Raw genomic sequence first — 21237 nt, forward strand, 5'->3', positions numbered from 1 at the left:
CACTGAGTACTGATGCATATGAGTTTATAACTAATGCTCTGGATTTCATCAACAAATGTCAAGTGAAGGAAATATATAAGGAACTTAATTAATATAATTATACCTAACATGTTTAATGAAATCCAATTATATAGCTTTAGTAGTTTTGAAATGATACTCTGGAAACAAAAGTGTGAACGGAGGATTGATGGATGAACAGAAACATGGATAAAAATGTTAAAAATGTTGCAAATAGCAAAAGGCATATCTACACCACTATTCTAAACGAGTGAAATGAGTTTCAAGGAGATGCTGTAAATGAATTCGAAGTTTTGTCGACAAACTAAATAATGGACGATGGATGGATGGAAAGACAAAAAAGAATGAAAATATTAAAAACATTGAATCTCAGGAACTGTGAAAAGAACATCTACAACATTGGTGGAACATGTGAACAGTAACAGACACATCTATAGCACTAGTGGAACATGTGAAACAAATTTTAAAGAGATATTTTTAATGGTTTTTAGGTTCTACCCAGGGTAGTAGAAGTGAATAATGGATAGACATGTGGGCAAACAGACAAACACTTTTTTAAAATACTGAAAATGAAGAACTGCAAGTAACAAAAAGCACATCTGAATCGCTAGTGTAATATGAGTAACAAGATTCATATACTAGTTTTCTAGTACAGTTTTGGAGTTATGCTATGGAGTTAGAGTAAATGATGGTCATATGGATGAATAAATGGATAAAAATGTTATAAATATCGAAACAGAAGAATAAAAAGCAAAAGGCACAGTTGGACTATCATTCTTGCTGCCTGGATGGAGAGAAATTGAAAATAGGTTTTTCTGTTGCTTGGATTTAACTGAACATACTACTGGCCCAGTCATGCACAGGGAAATGGGAGCCAAGTGTCTTTCCCAAGAACACTGAGGTATGATACCCGTCAACCTTGGACTAAGAGTCCGACACTCTGCCAACTGAGCTGCCACAGTTCCAAATTAAAAACAGACAAAAATTACAAGATATTGAAACTGAGGAACTGTGAAGATGGAAAGACACATCTGGACCAATTGGTGTATCAAGTTTCATAGAGACACCTTGAAATGGTTAAGATTTATGATCTGGAGCTGTTCAAGGACAGGTCTGCTATTCTCATGAATTTATTCAGTTTCAATGTATGCAACTTTTCATACACTGAAACTGCTTTGAAGTCATCAATTTTCACACCAATTTTTAGTTTTTCAAGAGTTTATGGTACTGTCTATCTTTTCTGCATAACAAAACAACAACAATTAAATAATCGTGGCTAAATTCATGATGAATAAAGGCTGATATCTGCAAGTTAGTATTTCCATTTCAAGTGAAAGGATTTTGTTTTCCAACAGTCTTACACCACTCACAAATAGTTTTCCACTTCTTTAAACCATGAGAGCTGCTTCTCCAAATCAGGTCTCTAAGTTCTCAAGCTCTGATGGCCTAGTGGGTAGAGCATCAGCCTTGGATGTGGGAGGTCATGGGTACGATCTCCCGCAGAGTCACACCAAAGACTGTTGAAAAATGGTACTAACTTTTCATAACACTCTGCTCATGAATATATAATAACTAGACAGTGTGTCACATACTATATACAGGACCCATGATCACAATGTCAAGTTCACTGTATGTGTGTATTCCTGCACTGACTCAACATACACAAATATTTGCATGAATAATAAGCATGCAAGCCTGTTTTCAAATTAGTTGTGATCTGTGCACCTAGTTTTGATATGCACTTGTAATTGAAATATGCATCACAACAACTGTACATGTACAGTGTATATGACATAATTATGGACAATAGAGAATAGAGGAAGCAAATGAAAATGAAAGAAAATAGAGTAAGCACCCTTAATTTGTTAAAAGTGTGCAGTCACAGGTAGATTTATATTTCAACTGGTTTTTTTTGACATTTATATATATACATGACATGCCCTCAAACAGACTCCAGCATACCCATATTTTACTTTAGCTCACACTGTATGTGCTAATTTTCTATACTGTGTATGTTTATTTTATATCATACAAATGTTATGCTAATATTATAAACATTTTATACTATAATGACTACATTAACGATGACTCCATGAATCCTTACAAAAATGGGTAAAACTAACTTTCTTATAATAGCTTAATGTCATAAGAGAAAGATCCCAAGTGATTTCTATAGTGTTACTGTACCTTCAGTCTCTGTGATGTATATTGCCCAAATATATTTTTCTTGTTAGATTCTGTGCTTTCCAGTAAGTTTAGTATCTGTTTACAATGGGAATAATTCAAACCTGGAAATATACAAATACAAATGTATTATACACTGTCAAGACTATTAAAATGGAATAATGAGAGACCATCATTCTTTTTCTCCATCATAAATGTGGGAGAATTATTAGACCAGAAACAGCCGAGAGCAAGAAATCAAAAGAAATATATTTCAGATTTTTCTAAGGAAAATGTGTACAAATGTGCCCACCATTAAGAAAAGTAAAATATATGCTCTCAGTTATTTCTGGTTAATATGAAAGCAGATAGAAATCCAGAAAACTCAAAAAGAGTGTTGTGCCCATAAAGTATATTTGAAACATTTGGAGTCAAAAAAGATTAGTTAAGTCAAACTTTCAGATTGGAAGAGTGACAGCATTGTCTGAGTTCTATTAATAGGGCACAGAAATAATGTATACATATTAAAACAACTGCAGCTATTATCATTCAAGCTGTTGACTCCATGTAAACATGTGAGACGAAGACCCACATCGCAGAACAAGATACGTGTTTTGTGGAACAACTGCCTCTACAGCTGCGATTAGTTGGAATAAAAAGACAGAGAAAGAAGAAATAGAAGCCAGTACAAAGGATACAACTGAGGCAGATGCTTCCAACTTATGGAAAATGGCTTAAAAAAGCTGATATGAGACTGCATTGAAAATGTAATTATCTTATTTTAAACATTTTCTGAGGAAAACTTATTAACTACTTAAGATATTTTAAAGAAACTTGAACCATTTATTCAGCAGGGCATGATATGGATAGAATTGGTTCTAGGTTATATTGATTACTTTATTTTTTGGGTATCACATCACATAAAGGACCTTTAAATCCATTGTTTAACAGAATTATTGCAAAATCTTGAACAAAATGCCCATGTTTCAAGAGTTGAAACTGATTCTGCTTACATCCATGATAATCTGACAGTGTTTCATATGCCACTTTTGCGGTTCTATCTTAAATGTTAAGGAATTTAACTTTTGTATCAAGGCTGTACCTCTGAAGATATTTAAAGTATTAGGAAGACTGTATATATAGTGATAAAGAGAGTGTGTTGCATATCATGTTCTGTGTTATTTCTCAAGGTCAATCCAAGAACACCTGTGGTGCCAAAGTAAATTATGATATGACTATTGACACGTCTTACACACATCTTATATCAGGCATATGTTAGCACACTGTCTGTCCATCCCTTCTGTTAATGTGGTTGGCCAGCCCTTAACGTTATGACAACTGGAGGGATTTCATAAAACTCTGCTCATGAATGTATCATAACTAGACAGTGTGTCAAATACCATGTACAGGACCACTGTCACTAGATTAAGTTCACAGCAAGGCAAGGGAAATTTAATTATGTGATTTTTAGCATTTTCTGGAGGATAACTTATAAACTACTTAAGATAATTTGATGAAACTTGAACCAGTGTTATATATATATATATATATATATATATATATATATATATATATATATATATATATATATAATGATTAGAGATACCATAGCCATGACTACAGTCACAAGTTTATGGTCACAACCAGGGAAAATATAAATCAGCAACCTATCTCCATGTACATGTATAACATTTGAATGAGTGAAGGTATTTTCATGCAAGTTTTCTCTGCTGTACATATGAACTGGATTGAGAGTGTCTCATGTATTTATTCATAGTCAAATCCTCTGCCCCCCAAGGTTAAGGTCAAACATACAGTACAGCTCACATGTATTTTTGGAACCCCACACACTACAGTTGGGGGCTTCATCCCTCCAGTGCAATGTGATAATGCTGAGTGATGGAGCAATAAAATACTAACAAATCACCACCACGCCTTGGCCAGCACACCAATGGCATCTCCACTATGGAGTGACTGATTGGCATTACTGATTGACCTTTGAACAACCAATCAATGAAGACCACCCATGGAAAGACTGACACATCATGAGTGATTACAAATCAAATACCACTGCACCAATCAGTGATCTTTATTTTGATCATATGTCAAAAGAAAATAATTTGAGTCTTAAATATTTTGTACATTTTGAAAGTGCTTACTTGGCGAGAGGCCCACTTTGTTGAGCTTTTATTGAACAGTGGAAATTTACACTACTGTTTAAACATGAAAAAAACCATCTGAGGTATCGAAAATTAAATTCCAGATAGCAGCAGTAAGTGTTTAAAAACACCAACAACAAAAAGAAAACACTGAACTAACACTTAAATGCAATATATATGTTTATTCCTTATGCAGTAATGGCCTTATTTCTGGCTGGTCTTTTTTTTATTTCATTCATCACAAAATAAATTTGTTTCAAGTAAAGCAAGAAATGGTATAGATTCTTTTTTTATACCACAAATCAGAAAAAGACAATAGTTTTCAAGCATTTACCCCACCCCCCTTTAGAAACTTAAATGGTCTCTCCCTAAATAAGACTTGGCTTCAGCGGGTGTTCAGCAGAAATCAAGACAGTGACCATTGTAAACACTGTAATAAAATGTTAGCACAGGAAGATGTCAATTTCAGCTTGGGAAAGGTGCATTTCTATCACACAAACGACTTGGTGCATTGCACATTATACAAGTATCTCAAATTATGGTCCAGTCGTTAACAATGGAAGTTTTACTGATTGACACTTGAATAGTCAATTAATGAAGACCACACATGGAAAGACTGAAAATCATGCATGACTTAAATTCAGATATCATTTCAAGAAAAGAGTAATTTTACTATCAAAAAAAAGAAAAGAAAAAAGTCTTGTCTATTCTGTACATTTAGAGAAGGTTGATCAACTTATTTTGCATCATGTGTTTACACTATTATTTTATTCAAAGAAATCTGAACAAACTTACACAAAAACTAGATGACACTGTAATGATCTTCTCTTGCACAAAGTAAATTTATCCTATCGTTTATGAAAAATAATCCTATAAGGTTCAGATAATTAAATTCCAGTTGACAGCCTCGTGGGTCTTTGGTTCTTCCCAGGGTTTTCCAGGGTTCTTCCTGCACCAATTATACTGGACACCATGTCCAGCCTATCTTGTGCTGAAAAATGGCGACAAACCCTACAACAACAACAACCAGTTGACAGCCACTTTTGTTTAAAACAAAACAAAAAACAAAAATGAGCAAATTATGAAATTACAAATCATGTAATGACCCAGTCACAAGGCTGAATATACATACTTTTTCAATTTTAACTACAAGTATGCTGCAAGGGACTGATTGTTTAATTTATGGGGCTAGATTGTTCTTTCTGATCAGGATATATTTTTGTTATTTCATTCATCAAAAAATAAATGTATTTTAAATAAGAAAAGGATTGGCATGTTGTCCATTTCATAATACAAATCTCAAATTTAAATCACCCCTCTATAATCCTGTGATTGGAAGTCAGAAGAAATAGTACAAGATATTATTGAGAATTCGTCAGGGCTGGATCACAGCCCCTACCCCACTCCTACTCCTTTACAAAAAAAACATAATACATACAAACGTAGTCACGTGTCATTTAAATTTGACTATGATTTTATTCTTGCACATTGTGAAGGGGCAAATTTCTGGTGACCTATGTTGAACACATTAGCTGAGAACAGAGAACAATTAATTACATTTATGGTGATAGGTGCGTATCAAATCGCCATATTGCCATGATACGTAATGTCTTTTCGAGGGAAGAATTTCATTCTTAATTAAGCATTCGTTTATTTAGCCAACAGAAGACTGGTGGAGACAAAAGCTAACTTCCATTCCATAGTGTAAATGTCAAGATTGAAAGATCGTAGAACACTGTTACTCAAACAACAAGGTCAATTTGACCCTGACTTTGGCGCTTCTGGAAAAAGGCGGCAGATATATTTGATTCTGATTGGTTAAGCGAAATAAGGGGGCATGTTTCCCCACAATAAATATCCTAGCTTTAATATCGCCACAGCAAAAAGTTTAATCAATCTAAGTTTTTCTGCAAGAGAAATCAAGTGTAGGAGACCCCGAGAGTAATTTGGGAGTAATTCTCTCATAAAACTTGTCAAGAAAAACCGACGAACAAATTTGGCGGTAGAAGCTAGGGATGCTGAAAGCTCAAAGGTATTTGTGACAATTCCATGTAATTTGTTGATATCATATATAATGCTTTGCTGAATTTATTTACTTATATTTGCATGAATCTATTTGCTACATTCGTATATCAATTTGCTTTATGAAGTATAACTGTGTTGAGTTTATGCATAAGAAGTCGTACATTAATCTTTAGATAAGTTTGACGAATTGTTTGAATTTGTCATCTTGTTTGCATAAGAATTAGGTGCTAAGAATTTCATGCATTCCATTAGTTAATATGAGTTACAAGAATCCATGTGAATTCACCGAATTTAGAAGATTTCACATGATTCTGGTTGAGTATCTATTCACTGAACATGACGTAGTAAGCAATGTATTGTATTTCATTTATTCACTTGCGTAAATTGAGGCTGGCTCGGAACCATTATGCCTCGTGTGGTGTTAATGCACGATGAATTAGCCATTAACCTAACTAGGGTCATCATAGGACATGTGGAGCCCACAGATAGCCTTAGCATCTGTTTAGCACAGATAGTAAGATCTGATAACAAGAGGGGATAGTGCAAGCCCTTGTATCATAAACAACAGGAAATTAAGGTTGTTTCTATTTATATTTTTTTTAAAGGCAGAAAATAGCTCATGTGACGTATTAACTCTGAGACGTATCCTGTGACGTATTATCTCTGGGACAAATTAACTCTGAGACGTATTATCTCCTGCGATGTATTAATTCTGAGACGCATTCTAAGACTATCTCTGAGATGTATAGTGAGATGTACTTATCCTGAGATCCAGGTATCTGTGCACAGTGTGAGGACCAAAAGAGGCAAGACCGAAAGAATCGAAGGAACAGCTACCGTAACAGTGGAAGTGGAGTGAACGAAGAAACAGGTTATGCAATTGCACAAGGCATTGACTTCGATTGTTCACTCTATCCTATGATGAACTAAATCTATTAGTAAACAGATCGGCTACTTTATTAAATACATTTGTGGGTTTTTCTGTAATTCAGTGAAAGTTTTATATCTAAAAACAGAGTATATTCCTGATGTAATGAATTCTCACAGTTGTTTTATGTAATTGATTAAATTGTTTGTTTACAAGTACAGGGGCTCGTATTGGTTTGTTCTATGTATCTGCTTAGATCTCTATCTATTCCACCTATAAGTTTCACCACTTATATTTATATTTACTCAAACCAGGCAATAACATCGAGGGTGGTCAACCTCTAGATAACGAGAACCATATTAAGCAGACACCTTGTAAGAAGGTACAATCTGCCAACCCATACCTCTTGCAAGAAGAGGGGACCTTGTGTAATGTTTCTACAAAGTGGACCGTGGGTAGCGTCACCCGCTTACACACATGTTTATTGGGTATTATGCACACTTTGAGCAAACAGACACATAGACTTTTGCTTTTGTGTCCTTTCAAGGAAAGTTGGGGCCCTTTTGAAATTTAGGAAACCCCACACTCACACACCTGACCTAATATGAATGTGCTCATACATGTGGTAACAATAGGAACTTGTGCAATATTGTTTCACACCAATCAAATATGAAAATGATTTTGTTTTAAATTGTTTGACGTCTATCATTTCTTATCATTCTTTACACTGTAGAGTGCAATAATACTGATTTTCATATGACACTTAACAAAGTATATTGCATGAACTGCATCATAAATAAGGAAATTAATGCGTCTGTACATTACGATAACATAGTATTGAGAGGTTGTTTTACAAAATAAGATTCAACAAACCAAATTTACCTGAAATAGGTCTATTAGCACACTCTGAAACGTTTGATTTGTGTTAAGTAGAAGATTCCGTAGAAAGCACTAAACCAATCTGAGATAAATGTAGCGACCAAACTTGGCATTTCTGCTACTGACAGGTCTTTTATTTGCATCAAGTCATCACGTCATGGCATCAAGTCATCACATCATGGCATCAAGTCATCACATCATGTTAAAGAAATGTCAATTTTACAGCAATCATTTTATCAACCGATTGAGAGAGATAAGGAATCAATCACATGTATTGCACTGAACCCATTTTATCTGCAAAGCAGTACACCAAATAAAGAAATCTGCAAAATACTATAGAAAAGTATTTGGTTTGTATGTTTTATTTTCTTTCTGTCTTAACACCCAAACACTCCAAAAGCCACAAACAGGAAACTGCATCGAAATAATTCAATGTCTTAGATCTATATTACAATCAGGTTAATGACGCATTATTTCCATATGACTAATTGGTTTTTTCTATCATGATAGAAAGTTTGTTTTTATATTTTTCCTTTATACAAAAACGATCAAATAAAAGTGCACACATGGATACAACCATGCAGAATGCCTTCAACTAGTTGAACATTTAAGATTTGACAATTTTCCAGATTATTATTCAACAATACTCTGAGGTCAGATTAATTAAGAACGATTACCAAACTTCCACTGTTAATGATGGAACCATAATCTGAGCGGTAACCTACAACACACCAAGTCATATCGCTTCGCATGAAAACATGCCTTTCCCACACTAAAAATGATATTGACTTCTGATGCTAATTTTATAAGTGCTTACAATGGTCACTATCTTTATTTCTGTGAACATTCACTCAAACTAAATCTTTACTAGCGAAAGCCCTTTTAAGCTTTCAAGGGTTATATAATTTGAAACAATTTTATCTTGTGATGAATAAAAAGAATTTAAAAAATCCATAGTAAAGTTAGACAGAATAAAAATTAAATGTCTTTGACCAGTCCCATACAGCAAGAAATGCAGTCTGAAGTGAAATAAAGTTTGTAGCTGTGTCCATGTAAATTCAGCCTAGTGAAATGGTCATCAGTTTTCAAGGACATGGTTCGCATTTAAGTGTAATTCAGTTGGGTTTTTTTAATTGTTTTTGTTATTTGTTTTAACCACAAGTGGTTGTCATCGGGAGATTAAATGTACATACCTCAAAGGACTATTTTTCATGTTTAAAGAGTAGCATAACTTTGCACTATTCAAGAGAATATCAACAAGGTCTTGACAAGTCAGTGCAAAAGCCTATTAAGATTTCTTTGAATAAAGTACAAGCATATACTTGTTGTAAAGATGTTAATCAGCTATTTGAAAAAGAAAAAAGTACAGTAGTATCAGCACAGTTTTCGAGGTATTGCAACTATATTAATATTATCTCAAATTAGATTATCTATTACAAAGTATTCATTACAACTAAGAAATGTGTATAATCATCTGATAAAATGTAAATATATTAGCATCTCTCTCTCTCAACCTCTAAAAAGCATGCTTGCAATGGTCATACACATCAAGCCATGCCAATTCTGTTAGAGACCACATCCACTCTGCTGTGGTCACCCTCAATGACTCCTCTAGAAATTGTGGTGTGCAGAGCAATTCTCTACAAGCTGCCACAGCAACAGGATGCATGGATAGTGGAGGTTTTTCTTTTAATCCTCTCCACCACCACCACCACATTGCATGTGGTTCTGAAAGTACATGAGTACTGTACCATAATAAGTAACAACTTTTTCTGTGAATTCTTATTGCAGTTACTGTAAGATATTTACTTGATGTTCCCTGAAGCACTTTTGACAGCTCCTCTGTTTGCGGCATGTCTCGAAGAGCATCATTAATCTTCTCATGAATGACATGTGCTACAGTCTGCCAATTCTGGTTACAATGACGTCTATTCAGCAACCAGTCTGCAACACACAAATATATGACTTATGATGTACGTATTGGATGTTGACAGGAAAGTACCATATTTACAATAAAAAGTACAAGGTAAAAAAAAAATATGTAAAAAAACAAATAACCATGCAATTTTTTTTAAAATAATTTCATTTTAATAGGATCCAATATGTGTATCTTTTGGGTTTATAGACACATCATCAATGTTCTGGAGTGCTGATTAAAATGTTGTAAATAAAATTATTCCTAAAGGAGAAAAAAAAAATTTTAAATTATAAAGGATATAAAATAAAAGATTAAGTGAAATCATGGTAGAAAACTAACAATGTAAACATTTTAATAAAATACATATATTTGGAGAAAGTTTCTCATCATTAAAAAACTTTCCTGACATTATATCCAAAACTTTTATCTTGCATGGTGTTAGTCGATACCCTCAAAAAGAATATATTCCTATGTCAATGGGGACTGACAAGGAATGTATTTTTATTAAGGTTCACCTGTAATGGATGCATCCACTGACTATAGCTATTGCTAACATAAACTCTGCTGATAAGTATGAATTTAGTTAAAGGCTGATAACTGGGCAAAACGGCCATCTTATTTAAAAACATTAAATGCTACATGTAAGTATGTACTATACAGATCATATTATGATCAACAAGTTTAGTTTTAACAAGAAAAGCTCAACTGCTGCTTAACCATCTGATGACCCTCATTCTCTCCTGTCCTTCATCAGACCAATAACAGATCTGCAAACTGGCTAAAAAAATGAATTTTACAATATTCTGATAATCCGAACACCTGTAGTACAAAAGTACTGCAATGTGATTTTCACAAGTTAACCCAGAATTGACAGGAATGTCATTCAAGGAGAGATCTAAATCTTCCTACACTGCCCCTTTCAACCCATACATTGCCCCCTTTGTGTCCTACACTGCCACTTTCAACCCATACATTGCCCTCTTTGTGTCCTATAATGCCCCTTTCAACCCATACATTGCCCCCTTTGTGTCCTACACTGCCATTGTCAACCCATACATTGCCCCCTTTGTGTCCTACACTGCCACTTTCAACCCATACATTGCCCTCTTTGTGTCCTATAATGCCCCTTTCAACCCATACATTGCCCCCTTTGTGTCCTACACTGCCACTGTCAACCCATACATTGCCCTCTTTGTGTCCTATACTGCCACCTCCAATCTATACCTTGCCCTATTTGTGACCCCCACTGTCCCTTTCAACCAATAACCCATCCTCTTTGTTTCCATCACTGCCACATTCAACCCATACCCTACCCATCTGTGTTCTACACTGCCACTTTCAACCCATACTTTGTCATCTGTGTCCTACACTGCCACTTCCAACCCATACCCTGCTATCTTTGTTTCCTGCACTGCCACTTTCAACCCATACCTTGTCCTCTGTGTCCTACACTGCCACTTCCAACCCATATCTTATCCTCTTTGTGTCATACACTGCCACTTTCAACCTATATATTGTCCTCTGTGTCCTACACTGCCACTTTCAACCCATACCCTGCCATCTTTATATCCTACACTGCCACTTTCAACCCATACACTATCCTCTTTATATCCTACACTGCCACTTTCAACCCATATATTGTCCTCTGCGTCCTACACTGCCACTTTCAACCTATACACTGCCCTCTTTGGTTCTACATTGCCAGTTTCAACCCATACTCGGTTCTCTTTGTGTACTACTTTGTCACTTTCGACCCATACCATACCCATTTGTGTCCTAGACTACCACTTTCAACCCATATCTTGCCTTCGTTGTGTCCTATACTGCTGCTTTCATCCCATACCATACACATTTGTGTCCTACACTGCCACTTTCAACACATACCTTGCCCCCTTTGTGTCCTATACTGCAACTTTCAACCAATACCATACCTATCTGTGTCCTATACTGCAACTTTCAACCAATACCATACCTATCTGTGTCCTATACTGCAACTTTCAACCCATATCTTGCCTTCGTTGTGTCCTATACTGCTGCTTTCATCCCATACCATACACATTTGTGTCCTACACTGCCACTTTCAACCCATAACCTACACATTTGTGTCCTACACTGCCACTTTCAACCCATACCCTATACATGTGTCCTACACTGCCACTTTCAACCAAATCCTTGCCCTCTTTGTGTTTCTATACTGTCCCATTCAACCCACAGCCTACTCTCCTTCACAGTTCTGCAGCAATAATTCAGTAAATTTAGTTACCAAGTAGCTTATTATAATGAATGTCTATTGGCAGATTTTCCAGCTCCTGGTTTTGTTGTGCCATCTTATGCTGCTCACTTTAGTCAGGATCTCTGATCTGAAAAATTAAAGGATTTACAAGTGAATGGAGATAATGCCAGGTAGGAATTTGGATTGTAATGTGATCTAACTGGGGCAGTAGTTTAACTTCTGAGGGCTTCTATATCTACTTGCATATAAATTGGATCAAACTGCAAGATCCTGACCAGATATGCTACTGCATAATGTAATGGCACATCTGTCATCTGGGTCTATACCAATTATTAGGAGAACTCTGCAGAACAAAGAACATACACCATGATCTGCCAGATCATTATATGACAACAGATCAGTGTCTATCTTGTTTGCAGTTCAGTCTGACTTATAAGCAAGTATATAAGGTAGACTGCTTCATGTCATGTTATTAAAACAACAAAAAATAATGTGTTGATATAGTAAAATTCAAAATTTTCATGAGGAACCAATTTTCACAAATTTTATGTCTGATACAAAAAATGAATTTGATACTTAAATGAACTTACTCAACCCGTGAATATAATTACCAACAAAGAGGTCATTTTGGGCAAAACAAACAAAGAATGTTACATACAGCATTAAGTTGTTTAGTTGCCAAATAAGACCCTTTTTATCCAAGAAGTATCCTTCTGGTTGAAAAAGGTGCCCTAATCAAGAAACCCTCCCCTCCCACTAGCCTTTCCATCAAATTCCCTCGCAATCGCAAGAGCACAGCCAATGCCAAAGGCCAAATAACAGAAATCTTAGCAGATCACATGATACATGTTAAATGCAATACCTCTTCATACTATTAAAAGTAAATGACAACAATTGGTACCACAAGAAAAGTGATGTTTCAATCTCTATCTCCCACAAATTTTCATCATTAATTTACACTTTTTGTCTTCTTTCCTTTACCAGCAAATTTTCATATCATAGTTGAAAGTGCAGTTCAATGTAATTGCATAGTTTTACATAAAGTATTTTCATGTGATCTCTCATTTTAGCTGATGTGAAACTCCATTTTTATTATTTATATAACTATCAAGTTTTAGAACTTTTATTTAAAGTGTTAACATTATTATTAAAGAGTTTCTTTTCAAATAATTCATGACACTTATGCAGATTATCTAAGCATGGTGCTATGAATTTTACATTACTTCAAAAGTGTAATGTTTCATTCACTGCATCAAATGAGGCAGTTTGTAAAGACAAAAAACAAAGGCTGAATGTGCTACGAAAACCCCACCTATGCTTAAGTATGACAACTAGTATACATATGTAGATTATGTCTGCTTTCTTATGGTGCAGGGATAATCAAAGCCCCTAGCTCAACATCCTGGACCACTCATTTCTGAAGCTGGACAAGTAAAATTTACCAAGATGCTAGTCTGGGACCAGTATTTTTTTTCCTATTGTAACAAGTCAGGCATGTTTGTATTATCATGATTTAATTAATTAATCTACCTTTATCTGGCCATTAATGCCTTCAGGGCATACTGAATCCTTGATTCTATCACTTCTATGTATACATTACCATCCTGTATCACATGTAATGGTGGTCATTGATAACTGGTTCATGTAATCACACTCTATTATCCCATGACTGTGTGCTAAGCTATGTGACCAAATGAAAAGATGCCAAACAAAACAAAGCCTGTATAATTAGTCATCAGTGTTTTAAGTGGCTTTATTGTACTCTGTTTACTCACAACAGATCTTCATGTATGGTTGACTCTGATTTTAATCCAGTGAGTAAGTGTAATTAATGAAAAGAACCTTACACTGCCTTTGGTGCTGCTTCCTTAAAAGAAATAATCAAATGACAGTAATGATTCTTGAAATTTCATCTCATTATGCAGATGACCAACTTCCCCATGAGATACTGTGTTTAAAGAAAACAAAATACACTAATTAATGATAGATTTATCTCTATTTGTATTTTAGGTACAAGGTCAAAGCCGTCCATGAAGTAGGGGTACTAACAATAGCAATATCCATATTTAAACAAGAAAAAGAAGTTGTCAGGCAAACTGATATTTAATATGTGGATAATATGTCAGGAAAACTGATATTTAATCTGTGGATAAAATGTCAGGCAACCTGATATTTAATCTGTGGATAAAATGTCAAGCAAACTGATATTTAATATGTGGATAAAATGTCAGGCAACCTGATATTTAATATGTGGATAATATGTCAGGCAAACTGATATTTAATCTGTGGATAAAATGTCAGGCAAACTGATATTTAATCTGTGGATAAAATGTCAAGCAAACTGATATTTAATATGTGGATAATATGTCAGGCAAACTGATATTTAATCTGTGAATAAAATGTCAGGCAAACTGATATATAATATGTGGATAATATGTCAGACAAACTGATATTTAATCTGAGGATAAAATGTCAGGCAAACTGATATTTAATATGTGGATAAAATGTCAAGCAAACTGATATTTAATATGTGGATAATATGTCAGGCAAACTGATATTTAATCTCTGAATAAAATGTCAGGCAAACTGATATTTAATCTGTGGATAAGATGAGTTTACTAAATGATTTTCACATGGTCAGTAACAAGAAGATCAGAAAAGGAAAATTCATGTGAAAGTGGATGGATAAAACACATAACTGCTACAAACTATGAGGAAAATTTTCCAGGGTCCCCGAGTGGTCAAGTGGTCTAAAGCACTCTCCATTACGGATCACTGCCAACTCACCTCTATCTGCGTGGGTTCGAGTCTTGGATTTGGCCAATGTGGGTATGTGAGAAAGCTTGCCAGTTGCTTTTCATGGGTCAGTGGTTCTTTCCAGGGGTTTTCCCAGGTTCTTCCTCCACCATTACTACTGGCCACCATGTATAGCCTATTGTGTGCTGAAAAATGTCATTAAACCCTACAACAACAACAACAACAACAACTATTTTTCCAAAAACATAATCCTGAATCTGTGGCAGCGTAAAAAATGTCAAAATATAGCATAAGTAAAAGACAGATATTATCTGCATTGGGTTGATTGCTTTCCCTGGCATGAATTTGGTGACTTAAAAGGAAAGACATTTTGCAGATAATGTAAACGATATCCCAAACTGGCATGGGCTGGAAATTCAACTAGTACTACATGTACTTTTCTCATGATATTGGCAGGTCTGGTGAAATATGGGATTGAAGACTTTTTCTCAATCATCTTAAAGTTATTTTCAAAAAGGAAACATATCCTGCCATTCATCCGCAGTTCTAAACAAAAACGAGGGCATACAAAAAGTCTGAGGATCCACCTGCTGAAACTCTTGGAACAATCTTAGTGAACACTCCACCTTCTTTGAGTCTGTTATGCAAACTGCTAGAAATCCTGGTTGTTAAAATCCTGGTTGTTAAAATCCTGCCCAATGCTGAATGTGAATGAACACTGAGTACATTAGTAACTTATTCAACTCAAGACTTCTTTAAGGAATTCATGAAACCAAGTGACTTTACAAATTCTAAAGAACATTTCAGCAAATGGACCAGAGCTATTTGTACAAATGCAAATTCTTTTAATAAATAAATTATTTTGAACATTATTTTGTTATTATTTCTTTGAATTTAAGTGCTCATCAAATCTTGGCAAGTTTTGGGACAAGTGAAAAGTAAGGTGGGACAAGTGAATTTCTGGAAATCACTTATCCTGACCAGTGGGTGAAAACAAAATTTGATAAACCCTGTGGTGACTTAATTAGCCTTTGCTAAAGAGATATTAAAACCTCTAGAGGGGGTTAGGTTCAAGGAACTGTCTGAAGGCAAAGATGGCTTCCTGTCAATGTCATTGGTTTAAGATGCAACATGTAAAGGAAATGAGATAAAATTTCTTTAAAAAAGTGTCTATGTGAGCAAGACTGGCCATATGTCCCAACCCTGCTACCATCATACAGCTGTAAAATCAGAATAGCTTATTTCCAATAATTCACCTGCAAGAACTATTAGCAACATCTATAGAATGATGGGATTCATCATAGGGATTTCAATGCAGATCTTTTCTGACTGCCTACCAGAATCATTTTCTGTCATTACATACCTTGGTCCATCTCATGTATCAACAACAACATTATTTCAGAAAAATCTAATCGTAACAGACTCTGAAAGGGTATCAATTTGGGGTTGGAATGCAATACATTTTTTTCCCCATCATCCTAGTTTATTGATGTCATTTAGTAGGATTGTGGTATCCTACACTATCATCTGCAAAGAGTCAAACTCCAGTATCAATTAAAACCAACTGTTATTAAACAAAGAAATGCTTTTGATCAAGTAATGTGCCCTAAGGTAGTGCAAAGTTTTACAGTAAATGTACCACCAAACACCAAGCATTGTTCTTGAAAGCAGAAAAGGCCAATTCTGTCATGAAATAATTTACTCTACAGTAACTCATGCAGAACAATGTCAAAAGATTTTTTTAAGTTTAGTAAAGAAAAAGCAAACTTCACCACTCTTTTCTAAATGTTTGCCCAATCAACAAAAACATAATATAGTTGCATTTCACAAGCATAAATATTTCTGAAGACATTTTAACAGATACATATAATGAAATATATGTTAAAATGGCCCATTATGTTTGGGCAGAAAATAGGTTTAAGCGTTTTAAAGAGAGCACTGAGGAAAGAAACTTGAAGGCATGTAAGTATTTGTTGTGTGCATACTTAATTTGTTAGTAATAGGTCCTTCAAAATCCAGCGCATGTGGTAATTTCCACTTTTTACTGCCAAGTTTAATGCTGCTGAAACCACACTTTCTGCTTAATGAATCCAAGCTGGGACTTTGGCAGTAACTGAGTGATTTCATCTGCTGCAAAGTACTTAATCCACTTTTACAGGAAGAAACATAAACCTAAGCAAGAACTCATAAAATTCAATTTGAACTAATATCCTAAAATCTGACTTGTCAAGAAATTATCTCCTCTCTAAAAGTTTTCAGTGGCAGAAACATTTTCTGCAGACATGCGGAAGACCACGAACATAACTTAAATTCATTACACAATATCAATAAGCATTTGCAAGACAGAAAAATGTACAGAAACCCTTACAACCTGTGAGTAAAAAAATATAAAAGGTAAAACTATTACAGTACTGCACTTTGGCAGGGCCTGAAAATAGTGGTGGTCCTAGACCCAGGATGTGCAGTTTTCCTAGTCATACCCAAGTGATAAACATCTGTGAAGTTCGTACGACCTCCAACTTGTCCAAAAGAATGTTAATTAAAAGCTTTCCTCTGCTGTCTCATAGTTGTTTCTCAAACAAAGTGAAAAACTTTCCAAAAATATGAATGCAAAATTATGTGCAAGCAATATTAATTTAGTCTGCAAACAATATTGCTGTGTACATGATAGACAGACTGGAAAAACATATACAGAGAACCAGACTGAGATAAGAAAAGTAAGGTTAGTGTGAGCTAGTTTTCTTTTATTTCTAAATTCATGTAACCTTCTACACAGCATCAAAGTCTCAAGTCTTAAGGTCTAATCTCTTCAAACTGGCTTCACCTTATTACTTGGAAAGAGACAATTCCAGTCATTAGCTTGAAGCCTTGTTCAATGAAAATCAAGATGACCAATGTAATGGCTGGCTAAAAAAATGTGTTCACGCATATATCTTGACTGGCCCTATATCATAAGTTGTAATTAGTCGCTAACTACAACTCTAAAATACAAACCAATAAACAAAACAGACTACCAGTCATGAGTTTATTACACTTAGGCTTCCCAACCACTGGCAAATGTGAAAAGCTATAGGAACCCCAAAAATGAAGAAAATAATGCAAAAAGGAATGAGCCAAACAAGGATGTAAAGTATAATGAAAACTGTATTCACACAGTTCATATACACTTGAAAACAAACTGGTCATGGGTTTCATAACAGGTCGAACACAGCAAAGAGCAAAGAACATAAGACAGCAATTGGCAAGACTGTAATTTTGATATAGCATATTTCCCAATCATTAAAGCCAGGATTTACACTGAATAAAGAAAAGAGATCATATTCCTTACCTATTCAATACTCTCTATTATGTTGAATAAGCAGGAAAACCATTTTCTGAATTTGAATTTTTTTGTACTGTGCAGAAAAAAATTATAAGTTTGGGTGAAAATAAATGCACTGACTTCACTGCATTTTGTGCGTACTCCCATCTGAATCCAATCAAACATGAAATAAAAAATGTATATTTTATCAGCATTCTAAGTGATAGTTTTAAGTGACAAATCAACAGCAGTGCCAGTGTCACAAAAAATCTTATATGTATGTTATCTGACATCATCTGACAAAATACCCTTTACAAGAATTTAGTTGGGATTTACATCAGTAAAGAAAGAAAACTGCATTGTTTAAAAAAACTGCTTTATTACTTTATTAATTTTAAATGCTTATACAAGTAACCATGCTTCTATACTGAATATGATATTTGTCACAGTGGCTCAAAAATCTTGGACCTTTCTAAATGCAGGTCAGATCCCAGTGAGGGTGACACGTCCTTGACCTACCACTCATCAACAGTATTTTTCAAGCCCTGTTTGGTCTCACAAGACTGAATTGTAATCATATTAAAATCTGTCATATGTACTGTCTTCAAAATGTGAAGCAGATCTGTTCATTTTATTGATTGGGTCAGTCCTATGGCTACAGTATGTTATTGATAGTGTTGCAAGTCAAACAACATGCACAGAATAGAGAATGGAAGGGAAGAAAAAATCTAAGACAGCAACTGTCAACTATGAATTCCTTCTATCACTTGTTAGTCTTCAAAAGCTTGTCGTCCTGAAGAAATTGGCTTGATATGCCAAAGTCATTAAAAAAAATATGAATTTGCACTGTTACTTAAGTTATATTCACTGGGTTGTCCAACAATATAAGGCATTGACGGTGATATTGATGTTTTGGGGGTTGACCCCAAAACATAAATATCAAGATCCATGTCTTACATTGTAGGACTAACCTATTGGGATGCCTATTAATCCTACAATGTGAGACGTATCATGTGTTATTTATGTTTTAGTGCTACATCTTACTACCCAAATAACGGCCTTGTATAAAGTGTTCCGCTGTCGGTTGACATCAGAACTAATAGTCAAAATTTCAGGAATATCTCGTACACTTGGCAGCCCATATTGACACTCTTCACACAAATTGATATGTAATTTATATATTTACTGTGCTGTTTTCATCCTGGTGGAATCAAAATCTTGACACTAACAAATAGACACATTTTCATGTTCCATTGACATACATTTGAATTTGTCGAAATGTGACAGTAGTCAAGGTATGCCAAAGTATGTTCAGGAAGGTTCATCTGGGGGATATGTTTCTTGAACAAAACAAAACGTTGCTTACAATTCCAATAGGCATAATATATTTTTATTTGTTTCGTTAAAGAAAAATATTTCAACTTAACCCAATTTTGGCATTCCCGGCTTTGATTGCTTTCCAGCCAAATGAAATGTAGTCCAACGAAACTTGAAAACAGGTCCATTTCTTTTGTGAGAATTTGAATTTATTTGAGAAAAGACATCAGTCAGTAAAGTCTGACTAAATCATTATGACTTTACTTTGTAGAAAAGAGTCATTATTGGTTGCTGTGGTAATGTATAGTATTAAGATTCTGTTGCTACAAATGGTCTGACAGTTACAGGTCACCTAAGGTCAGCTCCAGGCTCTCACTCAGTTGTAACCCTATATGCCTTATAATAACATTAGTGTGAGAAACTAGTGTGCGTGTGTTTTCACTGTTCTGGTCAGTTGTAATCTAGCCATTAAAGTAGTTAGACCAAACCATGTTGCCAGTTGTGTCAGATATTCCTGAAAATTTGACTTTCATTACCTCAAAGCAGTGCCATTAGTTAGGCAATAAGACCCAGACGCACAAAACATAAATATCTGCGTCGAGGTCTTACATGTAGGGCTATAGTGCCTATTAGTCCTACAATGTAAGACATGTCACATGCTGGTTTTGTTTTAGTTTTATGTTACGCAGGACTAGGGTGAATATCAGTATATCAATATTAGCAGTGCGAATTCTTATAAATAGGTTCGCTAGTGAACTTATTATCAATGCACAAAAGTCTAGACCTACATGGGTTTAGAAAACAAATACTTCACTACCTTACAACTTTATTTTGTTATATATAAGTGCCAGAGGTTTACGCATACCGTAGTCCTACATGTAAGACACAGCACATTTTGATTTTGTTGAGGCCCACAACATAAATATCAGCGTCGGGTCTTACAGGTAGGACTAACGCATACCGCAGTAGAGATTTTAAATAAATGTTTCCGTGAGCCGCTACCTGCTAGTTTGTCAGCTAAGCCATGAATTGAAAAATCAGGTAGTTCAATAAATAACTCTCTGATACCTTTAACGAGACTAATTTTAGCAAATTTAACATAGCAAATTACTTGAAAATATACCATATGGTTGTAAGTTGCACTTCGCTGTTTATGTGGACATGTTACAGCATCCCGATTACGAAGCCGCTGGATTTCACAGGAAATATACAATATAAGCCTCTGTTTAACATGATTTTGAGGTAATTTTCATAATTTGGTGCAGATATGAAACTCAGTTCCGGAATTGTTATTTTTAGCATACAGGTCATGTAAGTTTTTTATTTTTTTATTCGATATATTAACTTTAGAAATAGAAAGTAGCAAAGAATTGACTTACTAAATGTAACTTATATTTGTATTCATTTATAAAATTTTTCTCAATTTCACATAAGCAATGGAACGTTACACTCCTCAGAAATCATTGTACTTTAATGTTTTGTTAACAAAACATAATTACATTTTTATTTACATCACAATATTTTTGAGGAGTAACAATTTCATTTTCTGGATCTGAATCTAATTCTGAATTTAAACAGTGCAAGGCCATTTATGGGGCA

General features: G+C 34.8%; 1 protein-coding gene across 2 annotated transcripts in view; it reads right to left on the reverse strand.

Moving 5' to 3' along the window:
- Positions 1 to 20850, reverse strand: part of LOC149791533 (CDK5 regulatory subunit-associated protein 3-like) — a 110869-nt gene extending 90019 nt beyond the window's left edge. Inside the window, exons 1-4 of one of the 2 annotated variants that reach the window (XM_089970062.1) lie at positions 20762 to 20850; positions 12294 to 12390; positions 9922 to 10056; positions 2206 to 2306 (exon numbers count right to left, since the gene is read on the reverse strand). In XM_089970062.1, the coding sequence (XP_089826188.1) occupies positions 2206 to 2306; positions 9922 to 10056; positions 12294 to 12357 (300 nt within the window). In that variant the 5' untranslated portion in view covers positions 12358 to 12390; positions 20762 to 20850. Of the gene's footprint in view, positions 1 to 2205; positions 2307 to 9921; positions 10057 to 12293; positions 12391 to 20749 lie in introns of both variants that reach the window. The other variant, XM_089970061.1, reaches the window with a different exon arrangement.
- Positions 20851 to 21237: the final 387 nt, after the last annotated feature.

Source organism: Sinohyriopsis cumingii, chromosome 9 (genome assembly GCF_028554795.1).
Source record: "Sinohyriopsis cumingii isolate HCF-2022 chromosome 9, ASM2855479v2, whole genome shotgun sequence".
Taxonomy (NCBI): Eukaryota; Metazoa; Mollusca; class Bivalvia; order Unionida; family Unionidae; genus Sinohyriopsis; species Sinohyriopsis cumingii.